At 40.3% G+C, this 13,536-nt stretch overlaps 1 protein-coding gene across 1 annotated transcript in view; it reads left to right on the forward strand.

Moving 5' to 3' along the window:
- The first annotated feature begins 728 nt into the window (after positions 1-728).
- LOC137914701 (roundabout homolog 2-like) overlaps positions 729-13,536 on the forward strand; it is a 67,428-nt gene continuing 54,620 nt past the window's right edge. The window contains exons 1-2 of the mRNA XM_068758200.1: positions 729-783; positions 3,536-3,862. Coding sequence (XP_068614301.1) covers positions 729-783; positions 3,536-3,862 — 382 coding nt within the window. The remainder of the gene's footprint in view (positions 784-3,535; positions 3,863-13,536) is intronic.

Consider the following 13,536-nt stretch of genomic DNA (forward strand, 5'->3'; position numbering starts at 1 on the left):
TCACTACGAATGGGCAATTATAAAATAATGTAAAAAATAAATAAATACGAACTAAATGTTAAATGTTAGGATCCGTAAATTAGATTTCAATTAGAACGGAAACTATCCAGAATGCAAATGATCCGATTCCCTCTCATGTCTGTTCGGCTGCGTTATTATGTTTAGTTTCTCTCCGGCCAGCGGAGCGGAGAGGAGGGGCTGCGCTGCGCTGCGCCGAGCTGCACCGTGCAGCTCAAACACCTCTGACTCAACCCCCCCCCCCCACCACCACCTTTCATCCGCTTGTCCCGCGTAAGGATCAACGCGTTTCCAAAACAGCGGCGGGACGCTGGAAAGTGTCGCAAAAAAAAAAAGAGGATAAAATAAATAAATAATAATGCGGACCGGGGAAACCATCGGAGAAACTGGAACGTCTTCGGGCGTCGGTGATGTGTGCTGTTGGTGACTGCAGAAATTTCCCAGCGTGCCTGCAAGCCGACACACACCACAGCTTTACTGGTGCGCTTCTTGGAGAAGAAGAGGGATGGACACGCGGATGGGAATGCTTTTTTTGTTTTTTGTTTTTTATTTTTTATTTTGCCAGTGATTGAAATAAATATTTTGGCGGTTTTATTTCTCTAACTTGAAACAGTAAAAGCCGTGCGAGTAAATTGTGCTTCTTTTTTTTTTTTTTTTTTCGCTTGAGGAGGAATTCATGCACCCATAGCTTACGGGGCCAATATGCCAGAATGGGTCCTCTACAGTATCTCTTTCTCTGTGGACTGCTTTATGCCCAAATCGACGGTAAGATGATTCATGGACGTTATTTCTACATGTTTGCTCTTTAAGCTTTATGAAAACGCACCGGGCTGTTTCTTTGACTTGTCAGTTTAAGAGCATCGGTATAGTGGCTGTAGCCCACGTTGTGTGCGTTTGATTTGTTCCTCTTTAAAACCATCAACGGACCAAGTTAATGCGTTATAACATAGCAGATTAATTTATTCTTGATGCAAGCTATTGCGCCAGGCAAACTATTTAATGGCTTGGATGGTCGATTGTTGCTCATTTATTTATGAGGGATGACTAATTGAACACGTCTACTCTTGAATACTATTCCTACAGGCTTTTTTAGTATTTCCGCAGAACTTTATTTTTAATTTACTTTTATTATTCTGAAAGGAGAGACGACATAATTAAATTCTTTTAAATCATTTCACCTCCCTGTATTTCACAGGAATAAGTGTTGTAAGTCTGTTATGGGGTTCAGTTTGCTGTGCTGGACTTTTCACGGGTCACTTTCCGTGTGGCCATGTGTAAAAAGGTTGTTCAGGCGAATGATGGAGTTAACTCCTTATCCTATAGCTGAAATATGTGGCATGGATGCTTACTCATACAGCCTGGAAACTTACCCCTGGCTGTGTATACAGGTTATTCATTCTGTGCGTGAACCTCCTATGCAAATTTTCAAAAGAATATAATTCATTACGAGAAGTGTTGCCCTTTTCCTTTAGTATGAAGTATTAGTTTGTGCCCTGCCGCCAACAGAAAACGAATCTGTGATGGAGGTGCATGGGTATTGGTACAAAGGGTGAGTGTGCATGTGGGTTTGGGTTGTTCCAGGCCATTCGGATCAGTTTTGTGTTTCGACTTCATTTGTGAGCGCACTTCTGTGCACTCCAAAGCAAAGTGGTATCATGCAATGACTCTGAAATAAATCATACAATATATTTTTGAAGCTTATATTATGCTGTTTTTCTCCAGCTGTTGTAGATATATTTACTAATTTCATCCAGATCCAAACATTTTGAGTCATCTTGCCAACGGACGGACGGACATTTGCCTTAGTAAATGCAGTAAAATAGTCCCTGTGATTGTTTGACTATAATCTAATGTTTTTTAATTACCGAGGTGAGGCTCTGTAATCACTGGTGTTTGTCTGTCTGTGTTTCTGTCTGTTAGCAAGATAACTCAAAAAGCATGGAGGTTTCGCTGGACAGGAAGGGTATAACATCTGAAATGTTGCTGCAAACTAAAACTGTTGGTCAAATATATTCGAGTAAAAAGTGTATTTACCTCTGAGATTAGACGAAAGAAAGAAGAAATAGAAAAACGCAACGAAAGTACAAATACATTGAATTTGTGCTCCTGTATGTTACATGGGTAACTATACGTAGCGACATTGCACCACGAGTTTAGGATCAATTACTTGAAAAAGAGGCACAAGTGAAGACAACAGATGCGGTCTGGCTAACCCGTTGAGCTCAGCTGCTCGACGAATGTCACCTCGCAGTGATTTCACTTTGAGTGGTTCCTGCTTACAACTAGGCCTAGCGTGTTTCTGACATCGAGTCTCCACTTCAGCACCATGGATAGAGCCCCATAAACCGACCAATCAGCAGAGAGGGAGAGAGAGAGAGAGAGAGAGAGAGAGAAGGACCTGATAGCACATGAAGCTTGATGGTCCAGATTTGACATTCTTGGATGAAATACAATTCTTTATGCTTTTTGACAAGAACCACATCCGTAAATTATTTCATTATATTCTGAACCAGAGTGAGAGGCAGTATACAACTTTTCATCTGTTTAAATGCAAATATTACACTCTCACTAATAAAATCAAAATATATTAATATTCTTCCTAGTCCATCCTTGCTTGTCTATATTCAGGGTCATGGGGTGCTGGAGCATGAGTGGAGAAAAAAGGCAAACACTGGAACTGGCCAGGCCCAAAGGAGTTACTGAATGACAGCACCAATCACTAAACTACCCAGAACTTCAGTGATCCAATTTAAATGATGTTGCTTTGTCTCAAGCCCTGCATTAGTCAGAGTGGAGACTGGACTCAACCATATAGAAGACTTTCACAGGCCGTCCGTTTATCAGTGTTGGATCCACATAAGCAAGAGCCACCTATGTTTTTAAAGCGTTTCAAAACATTATCAAATCAAAATCAAATAAAGTCGCTGCGCCACACCCACTGAGACGACATGTTTGGTGATGTTAGTATTTGATAGAACGTGTAAAGCTAATAAGATGTAATAACACCACGTCTCCGGACTGTGAAAGTAAATATGTGAGCCTCAGTGTAGTAATGCAGCATTTAGTGCATCCAGTAAAATGTGAAACTCATCAACTTTCCTTCAAGGACTGTAATTAATGTATATACTGTATATATTGTTTGTCTCACTAATCATACTTTATTACATTTACAAATGTGTGTAGTTCAGCAATATGATATCAGAGACACATGAGAACTATGAGAACTGCAGTTTTTTTTCTTTCCTCAGATGTGATTTTATTTTAGTCTTATCAATAATGAAATGCTAATCAACAGCTTCATTTGATTTCCCGCATCTACGACGTTCGTGTTCCTGTTTTTCCACTGCACTTAGATGATTTTTTTCTCTTTAATGGATTTATTATTAAATAGTTCACTTTTTTTTCCCATGATACTGCTGTTGGCTGCTGCAGCCAACTTTAAGTGCATTATTTATGCATGTAAAGATTGTGGCTATTTGTTTAATGGGTCACATTGAATTGCTTGTTTCCCCTCCAGGGTCTCGTCTTCGCCAGGAAGACTCCCCTCCCCGCATTGTGGAGCACCCCTCTAACCTCATTGTGTCCAAAGGGGAACCGGCCACTCTCAACTGCAAGGCAGAAGGCCGCCCAGCCCCAACGGTGGAATGGTACAAAGATGGGGAGCGCGTTGAGACGGACCGTGACAACCCCCGCTCCCACCGCATGCTGCTGCCCAGCGGTTCCCTCTTCTTCCTGCGTATTGTCCACGGGCGACGCAGCAAACCTGACGATGGCAGCTACGTGTGTGTGGCCCGAAACTACCTGGGAGAGGCCGTAAGCCGGAATGCATCTCTGGAAGTAGCATGTAAGTCATCATCATGTTTGGTGCGAATGTCCTGGGAAAAGAAATTGTGCTCTTGCATGACGCAAAAAAAAAAAAAATGTCACACAGAGATTGGAAACCATTTGTGCGGCGGAAATGTGCTCATCTGAAAAGGATACAGTTTATGTTTAATGAAGCGTAACATTTTAGGACTGTTGTGCCAAGGGATGCTCGTGTAAGATGTTATCCATCATAATATGAGCGACGTCACCTATCCACTGAACCTGCAAGTGTGTGCGTATGTGAAGCCATGTGGATTGCATGTGTGTGCATATATGTGTGAATATGTTTTCAGACTGCTAGTGAGACCTGTTTGAGTAATATACGGGCAGAGTTGTGAATCGCTCCAGGGAGGGAGAGGAGAGGGAGCAGGATTTTAACCCTGCTACCTGCCTTTCACTGTTTGGATTTGGAAGGAAGCAGCATGCTCCCAGCCAGTTATCTCCCTATGTGGGAGAGAGGCGCTCCGGGCTATTCACATTTCCATTATGTGCTAAACTGAGCTGATTCCTTGCCATAAACAAGATGCACATTCGCTCTGACGCACACATGGATACGCATGCACACACACACTGTCTGTCCTCTTTTCTCATAGGGACGCTGCACCAAGGCCAAGGAAAGGGAATTCCAGGCAAACGGCACATTCCAAATTGTTGTTCATTTTACTAAACACATTTGCCTATAGAAACGTCCTATGGAGTTGACTTTAAATTTTTATACAGCTCTCTCGTGCAGTATTGTGATATTTGCATTAACATTTTCACAAGTCTTCATTATAAAATAGATTCAAAAGCAAGGAATAAAAAATAAATAGAAAATAGCCCTCCTAATAGTGACTCGGTCATTACTATCAGAGATCTTTGTGTTTCTTTTGTGTGGCACATTTTCCACATCTTGATTGCTCAGATCAATAATGGTGAAGTGTACTAACATGTTCACGATATTCCGGGTATTTTAGAGGTCCTGAAATGTGTGTGTGGGTGTCTGTGTGTGTTCATGTTTCGTGTTTGTTCGAGGCTGCAGAACTGACATATATATATATATATATAATGAGACACCGCAACATTATTATTCTAGTTGATTACAATCAAGCACTTAAGCTAATATACCAATGTTCTGTCCCAATGTAATCATAATTCACACTTTACAATTTATGCTGTAGAACATAGTTGGACTAAGACAGTGAATAAATCTTCTGAGAAAAAATGAAAGGAGCCTCTTTCATGTCAGGACACAAATGCTGAGACAAATGACTGCTCCACTCCATCCCTTGACTGAATGGACGCTTTCTTTATCAACACAATGACCGTGTCAGAGTGATTTTGTGGGGGTTCTCCTTGAGTAAAATAAAAGCTTGTTGGCATTTTGCTGCTCAAACAGGCATTTTAAATTCATTTCCAGAATGTAGCAGCTACAATTATTTCCTACAAATTATTTTTTTTCTTTGCCTCCTATTGTTGGAGGAGAGGTATGCTACTTATGTTCCTGCAACACATATGGCGAGTAAGATAAATACAGAATTTTGCTGCAAATATCAAGCACACAATATACAGGCACTGAATCTGAATAATGCTTTTTCCGCCGAGCAGCTTCAATCATGCTTGGCACACTGGCTTTAATGTCTTGTGTGATATTGCTGCAGCTTTTTAGGGTTCAAAGATCATGAATTTGTATGCCTTTTTTGTGATGTGCCTCATAGATAAAACATGGCATTGTTGGGGAATCGTAAGGGATCAGTGTGTCAGGCGGGGTCTGCACATCAAGTCTGGAGGTCTGAAGGAGCATGCATAACAATGGCCCCTTAACACTGGCATTCCCAATGTTTATTGAATGTGAATATGAGCATGTAAATTATCAATTAATTAACATTTTATGTGACTGACTAAGTTCTACAATAAAGGTCTTTCCAAATGAAATTTGAAATGCTCTCTGCCTACTAACCACAAACAGAGTTGTTTTCCAGCAACTATCTGCTTTTCTCTTGCGTACACAGTGTCAATAGGTTACCTTTTCTGGCATTTCGCTTACATAAAATACAGTACAGCCAAGGCAGCCTCCAGTCTTCTTTGTTCAGTTCGGCATATCATGGCTACAGGCTGGATGCATAATCACATGATTCCTTCAAGGGGCTGCAGGATCCTGCCAGTATTGCTGCAGCCAAAAGTTGTCATGCTATGCTGCCGGTGGGAACAAGCGGTTAGATGAAAGTGCTGTGGGGAAGCACTGACAATGAGCCTCGCTCAAAATACTCTGTTTCCTTAGAGTCCACACACAAATTTTTCTAATGGGATATGGAATTGCATCTCAACCAATGGGTTAGAAAATGCGACTGACTAGAGGGCTGCTGCTGCTCCCTCGGCTGCATTTGTGCTGTACAAACTCAATTTATGGGGTTCATCATGCATTTTATGAGCTTGTGTCTGAATGAAATCTGGAGGGGTATAATTAAATGTGATACAAAAGACTTTATTTGTGTAAGAGGTTATCAAATGTTAACAAGTATCAGAATATTTCCTTTTTTTAAATGATCAAGAAATCAAGATTGTTTTATTTTTCTTCCCATAGAAAAATTAAATATGGCTACTGGCAAATAATCATTTACATCCCAATTAATAGCTGTGCAGAAAACCGTATTTGGGACCAGAGTAAGAAAGTCTTAACACAACATTTCATTTCTGTTGTATATCATCCTTGTTTTTCTCAGACTGGTAATAAAAAAGGAAGATGATGGAGAGAAGCAAATTTAATCCAAGGCCAGTGAAGGAACATTTTTACATTTCAACAATTCTATTTCCTGCACGGACTTGTTGAGTGCATATTTGACACGAACGATAACATCAGCCATTTCACAGTGAAATGAGGCCATGTCTGTTTATTATTAGAGGATCTTGTATTTTTGCTTGATCAACAAGAGTCTTTGTGTTTCTCTTACTGTTTCAGTGTGTCAGTTTTTCCTCGCAACCAAATATATGATTTTAATATTCAACAGTCACCTGCTGTCATTGTGTGGCCAGCCACAGAGATGGCTTTTCACATCTGCAGACGTTCTATTCAGACGCTGCAGCACTTCAGAGCAGTGGGAGCAATAGCTGTGTGACCTCAGGTCGCCAGTGGACCGGCAGTAATCATCAGAGTGAGTGGCTGTTGATGGAATTAGAACGTCTTCCTCAAAGTATTAGAAGGGGGTGGTAAGACATAAAATGGTGATGTTTTGAAAAGAGGTGACACGCATTGGTGTCCTTCACTACAAAAAAACCTGAAGATTAAGTTGACTTTTTCCCTAGTTCACTTACAAAAAAAAAGAGAATAAGGAGAGTAGTTTTTCCATACATTCATGGATTAAATTCTGCCGTCTACAGGAGGCAAATATGAAACTTGTGTAAAGGTCTTTGGAGCAGTCTTAACTGGTTGATGTTAAGACTTTTATTGTATTGAGAAGTGTGTATTTGAGAATTAGGATTTATCAGCATGCAGGTCAGTTTTCACAGATTTTGTTGCCAATCAAACTGTATTTAAGGGGATTCCTGGGTGGAGTGTAATCCATCATACCTTGGGAAAGTCTGCGTCCATGCGCATGGCTTTGTGTCGTGCTTGGGAGCGATGTTTACAGTTAAATGTTCACAATGCTAACTAATATATAGCTATGCTATGCTGTTATTATACGTTTATTGTGCTCAGCACCTTAGTTGGCATGCTGCAAGTTGCTGCTCAACACTGAATTTACTGTGAGGAAGATGGATGAAGATGATGCTCATTAACAAAAGTAGATAATAAATGTTAATATTCCGTTCATGATGAAACAAAATGGATGCCTGTTTCTAAATCATTTGCCAATCCAGACAGTAGATGGTGAGATATCTCACGTGATCTGTTAAAACACTTGCTGGTAACTGGTGGAAAAATAGTTTGGAGTTTCGTGTGTGTGTGTTATTAATAGTATTTATTCAAGCCATAAAGGCAGCAGCAATAGGTGCTAACTTTGACCTCGGGTTTTGTCAAGTCTCTTTTTTATTTTAGTCTCGGCTTTTTGTCTGCTTTTCAGTGCAGTCTTCAGTAGATGACCTTGATTTGACCCATTATTTAGGCTAATTTGCATAATTTGAGAGTCAAAACTGTAATTTTGTTGCAGAACTAGAAATGAGACTGTGGCCAGGCATGACTATTATTAAGCCTCCTATTAGCATTAGAAGTGTGAAGCTGAAAATGTAGTACACCACTTACAGTTAGTTCTGGTGTGGTTTCTATTGGGAGACCCTCTAGTGTTTTACAAAGTGGCAAGTTACCATTAATCATGTATTTCACTCTTATCCATTGACAACATCCAAAGCTAGTGCCTGCCAGCTTTGTGTTTCCAGGCAGATTGTCAATGTTTTCCGTGAGTAGATGGGTTTGCCACATTGCGCCATCTGTTGCCAGCCCAGCCGCCCTCCTGTGTGCTCATCCCGCTTGCCTTCCTCTGCATTTCCTCTCATTAAGCTGGTACAGAGCGACGACTTTTGTGAAGCCAGCTCGGCAGACCTGACCTTTCTTAGACATTGAGGGGTCATTAGCAGTCATCTTCACATTATGGTGCAACTAAATGTGTGCGATAAATTGTGTGCTCTTTTAAAATGTTCTGATAAAATACACACACACACACACACAAAACGATGTCACCTGGGATATGTGGAATTTTCAATTCAGATGTAGAGAAACATAGAACATGTCAGGATGGATATTATCCTTTCTCATGCTGTGAAGGACGGGTATTTACTTGCACCTAAAGAGCCATCGCCCAAGCTCCGTCAATATACCAGAACAACTGGAGGATTATTCCTTAGAAGCCTTAGGCGAACAAAGCCCTCTCCTATCCTTCCATCCCCTTATATGCCTGATCACAAACACGCTCAGGCATTTTTTCACTCATCTTGCTCTTGTTAGGCAACACATGATCTGCTATTAATTTTTTGTGCAGCAGTTTAGGCAATCCGAAACGCAGCAGTGACCTGAAACACAAATCTCAAACTTCACCCGAAGGTGTTATGTGCCTCGCTGATAAATACTTTTTGGCTTGATGTTTGCCGTTTATGTCGTGGCATGTTCTGTCCTTCGAATCAGATACTGCAGCTCCGGGTGGTCAGTAATAAGTACTCCCAGGCTCTGTTGTTGACATTGCTGTTTGGGAAATGCAACCCTGTGAGCTCAGGCGCCCCAGAGTGTTGAAAGTTTTTCCGACACTCTGTGGAGTCCAACTTATTCAGAGTCACACAAAGACCACTTTAGAATCAATTGGCAAATTAGAATAATTACCTGCATTTTAAATTATTTACTGGTGCGTATCACGCATCCGCAATAGCTTTACTCCGAGTCCTTCTACAAAGCACTGAGCTGATAGTAATTTAATTTTGATGGATGGTGAATGGTAAATGACGGATGTGAGGTATTCGGTTCATACTTTTTCACCCTTGCCTGAATCATTTGAATCTTTGTGACATTGATGAGGAAAATTGTAGTAAAATTTGAGATGTACAATTTGGATATTTGTATTTTGTTGTAATTGCTGTCTATGGTTATTAGTCTATTGATGAAAGGAGCATGTCTTCATTCGCTCAGCACTTTATTTTTGCCCTAAGTCGAAAATCATCAGTGACATACAGGTTTTTCAACATATAGGAGATTCAATTTGATCTGTGAGAGGTGTTCTCTTTGAAATGGTGCAAATATAGACGTGGCCCAGCCAGGCGAGTGGAACTAATTTATGCACATTCTTTGGCTGAAGACAGTGGGAAAGGGGGCTGGCATCTGGTGCTAACTGGACCATGCTTACTCCTTGGAGGTCTGTGCATATTGGGGTTCTGTAAGTTAGCTAAGGGCTAGCATCTGGTGTTAATTGGACCATGCAAACATCTTTAAGAGCCCTGGTGCACTTTCTTACAGTCGGGTGGAAGAAACATATGCCTGGTGTGAAGAAGAATGTTAAGTGGTTTTACGCTGTTGAAGCTTTCTTATTCATTGAAGAAGCAACTGTGTATTATATAATTGTTATGCAATTTAAGTTGCATCTGTGATGCTTGTAGTTGCTCAATGGGTTTGATAGGATTCAATTAATATGATGATATGCATAAAAACATTTTTTTTTTTTAAATTGGACACAAATGGGTGGATGCTTAAATCACACTCGACCATGGAAGGATTATGTGATAAATAAATCCAGATATTACTTTTAAATGCAGTAATTGTAGCTGTTGCTGTACATATGGAGATGTTTTATTTTCCTGGCACATATTTGAGCTGGGACTTTGCAAAGACCATGCATCACAATCCATTTTCGACATGATTGATCACAGCATGATTCATTGCAAGCTGCTGTCCACCTTTCAAGGTGGCATATTGTGACGCAGTATATTATTGGTTATTATTTAATGCAGTCATGTTTCAGCATTTGAATTTGAAGCATGGCTATATATCTCCTTTTATGTTACTTGGTGCTGGCTAAAGCTCCCCATAAGCTGTCCTTGAATGAGGCCTTCACATTGCTTCATATACAGCTGTAACTTATTGCTGCTGTCATTTTTGAAAGCTGTATGGGTGCAGTCTTGTTTTCTGAAAGCCACATCCAGACATATTTCATGAGAACTATATATAGGCAGCTATCAATACTGGGATTTTCAGATAAGGGTATAATGCAAAATGTAAAATAGCATGGCGACATGCTTCTACAACATGCATTGGGATTGTGTGAATGGACTGAAAGCTGCCTTTTGTCTCTTTAATAGTTCAAGATTGTAGCTGTGCTGTGATTGGTGTACAATCTACCCATAGAGACAAACCTCTAGATGTGAGAAAAGAATCTTCAAGGTGCAATTGTTGCTAAGAAAAAAAAGAAAGGAAAGCATGCGCTCACAAGTAGCAGTAAAATATTGTAGTATCATCACGCTCTTCTGGTATTTTCAACTAAGCTGGCAGCTAGTTATAGTGTTAAAAATCTAGCTTGTATTTTCATGGTGTAATGCCTTTAATTTGAGTAAGCTTATCCATTCCCCTCAGCGATCTCTCGTCTAGCTGGGGTGATGAGAGTGAAGAACATCATCAGCCAGGCAGAGGGGCTTTGCAGTTGGTTTATTATTCATGTGGCCTACCGAACATTCCACCAATCTAGGCCAAGGTACTGCTGTAACGCCTAAGTGTTAAATCCCAGACTTCCGTTTGCCCATCCATTCACAGCAGTTTGCCCAGAGATCGTCAACAACAACTCTTTCCAATGTATCCTCTGATTCTTCATGCACGAAGAGTGCCTGGGCAGCGGTGAGATGACATCGGACTCATCCAGTATACACCTCAGTGAGTAAAAAGGAAAGGGAATATCCAGAAGCTTGATTAATTCATGAAATCCGCCGAATGTAGGATCTTTCCTTTGTCCAAACCACAGGCCGGAACACTCAAGCACCTGTTTCTTTTTTATCTGGGTGAGGCTATTTCATAAATAAATGCTCCGTACCAGAGTGCACTGCTGTTCAATGGCCTGTTTTTGTTTTTATCCTATCGTATGCTCCATCTGCTCCCCCCCCTATAGTGTATGTGAATTCATTATCTCGCTGTTGTGCAGGATGTTTTTGCAACAAGGCGGCTAATAAGAGTCAATCCCCTCTGACAGGTGTCTTCTGAGTGAGGCCAGCAATAGTTACTCTTAATGTTGAGAGGTAAAGGAGGTTAACTGGATGTAAGAGTCAGAACCAAGTGCGCTCAGTATCCTGTGTGATGACGATGAACCTGGATTGCAGCTTAATGTTTGGGTCATAAAAATTGTAATTTGCATTCATAGTAGAGAGGTGGGAAAATCAGTATACATTATTGATGAGAGGAATATTATTTACAGTACTTCGTTCTCCAGCAGCACAAAAAAAAAAAGAACTGCTGACACGCACAATGATAGTGTAAAGCATGTTATCTATCAACTTACCGTAACCTAATGTTAATGGCTGATGTGTGTTTTTCTGAACCACAATTGAAGCAGGTGAGAGCCCAATGTTATGGAAACGCTCATATTGCCCTTTTGCCTCTCTACTATTATTTTATCTGCGTATATTACATGTTTTTTTTAACTTTTGTAACTTCTTTGAAACAATATATGTCATCATCTTGAACAGGAAACCCTGTAATGTGAGTGCCTGTATTCCAGGGCAGATGACGCATAATTAAAAAAATAAATAAAATAAAGCATCTTATGAAGCTATATGCTGTGACTTTAGACCAGGTTTTATTTATTTTTTTAATTATGAAATCACCATCTCAACAATGTGTGTGACTACACCTCATGCACTCTGGTGGTGCACACATATGTGTACTTAAATAATGTGAGCCCTGGGGGTGAAAGCTGACAACTGTGTTGGGCGACTCTTACAATGACACTTTGCACCATGTGTAAAATAAAGCCCAAAGTGTCATGTGAGATTATATACTATGTACATACAATATGTATTGTATAGTATATTTTTTTAAACTGTGTTTAAAATATACAGTTTCATTTTACGTAATCTCCAAATTAATTTAATTTCTTGGTTGCCAACAAGGATCTGGTGCCTTCTCAAGTAATTTTCTCTGCTTCTATGCTCCATTTACTCTCTGCAGTAAAGATTTTTAACTCATTCAGTGCAGCTGTAAAAACCTCTTATCTGAATCAGAAGTGATTGTTAGCACATGCTAGGGCGTTAAAGAGTCTTTAGTAGTTTTACTTCACATGTAATGCAATTTCATACTGAAGTCTGGCATGCAGTGTAATTGCATTTGTTGCAGAAGTGAATAATTCTTTTGCAACAGAAGCATGCTTTTAAGAAAGGCTGTGCTGCTTTTTTTTAGACTGGCCTGTTTGCCGTGTCCTGCAGGAAAAAAGATATGGATACTAGGCAGAGAACAAAATATGGTAGATCTGAGCATCTCAACATTTTAACATCTTTTTACAATTTCCTTCAGCAGTTGCTGGAGATGTAAAGATGGTTAAAAAACGTAAAGATGGTTAAAAAAAACCAAAAAACAAACACACCTACACTAAAACTATTCCAGTAAGCTCTAAACATGCAGGTAATATTTATGCAGGAGGTGAAAATGTGGATGGCAGTTTTATAAAACATTTGTGAGTTAAGGCTGATGCTTTCATGGTTAGTGGATTAGCTTGGTCTCATGCTCCGGTAGCTAATGTGCACTAGTCCACTGCTGCAGATGTTGTCTGCATGGGGACCGGGACTGAGTGACCAATAGAGCTCAGCATGCGGAGGGATGGACAGTGTGTTCCAGAACAGATGTTACCAGCTTCCATGCATTTGTCATTTGGGTTTTTAATCTAGTCAGCGAAGGGCATTAGAGTATAAAGCAGAGGCTCAGCCATGATGCATGCATGGGCACCCCAGCTGTCCGTACCTTTCAGAAGACACCCGGCATCATGCACACAGACACACGCTCACACACACATACACACAAATCCTAAATTCACCCATATTCAAGCTCCTTCCTGTAATATCCAATCCTGAGATGCAAACCAACCAAAACGGCACACATTTTGTAAGTAGCTCAGATTTAGGTCGCATGTTGTATTGTTGAACCTGTGCAGATTATGCATTATGCTTGAATCTATGGAGATTATGCAGTGCTGGGATATTATGCCTCCATTTTCTCTGATTGCC

Source organism: Brachionichthys hirsutus, unplaced genomic scaffold (assembly GCF_040956055.1).
Source record: "Brachionichthys hirsutus isolate HB-005 unplaced genomic scaffold, CSIRO-AGI_Bhir_v1 contig_926, whole genome shotgun sequence".
In the NCBI taxonomy this organism is placed as follows: domain Eukaryota; kingdom Metazoa; phylum Chordata; class Actinopteri; order Lophiiformes; family Brachionichthyidae; genus Brachionichthys; species Brachionichthys hirsutus.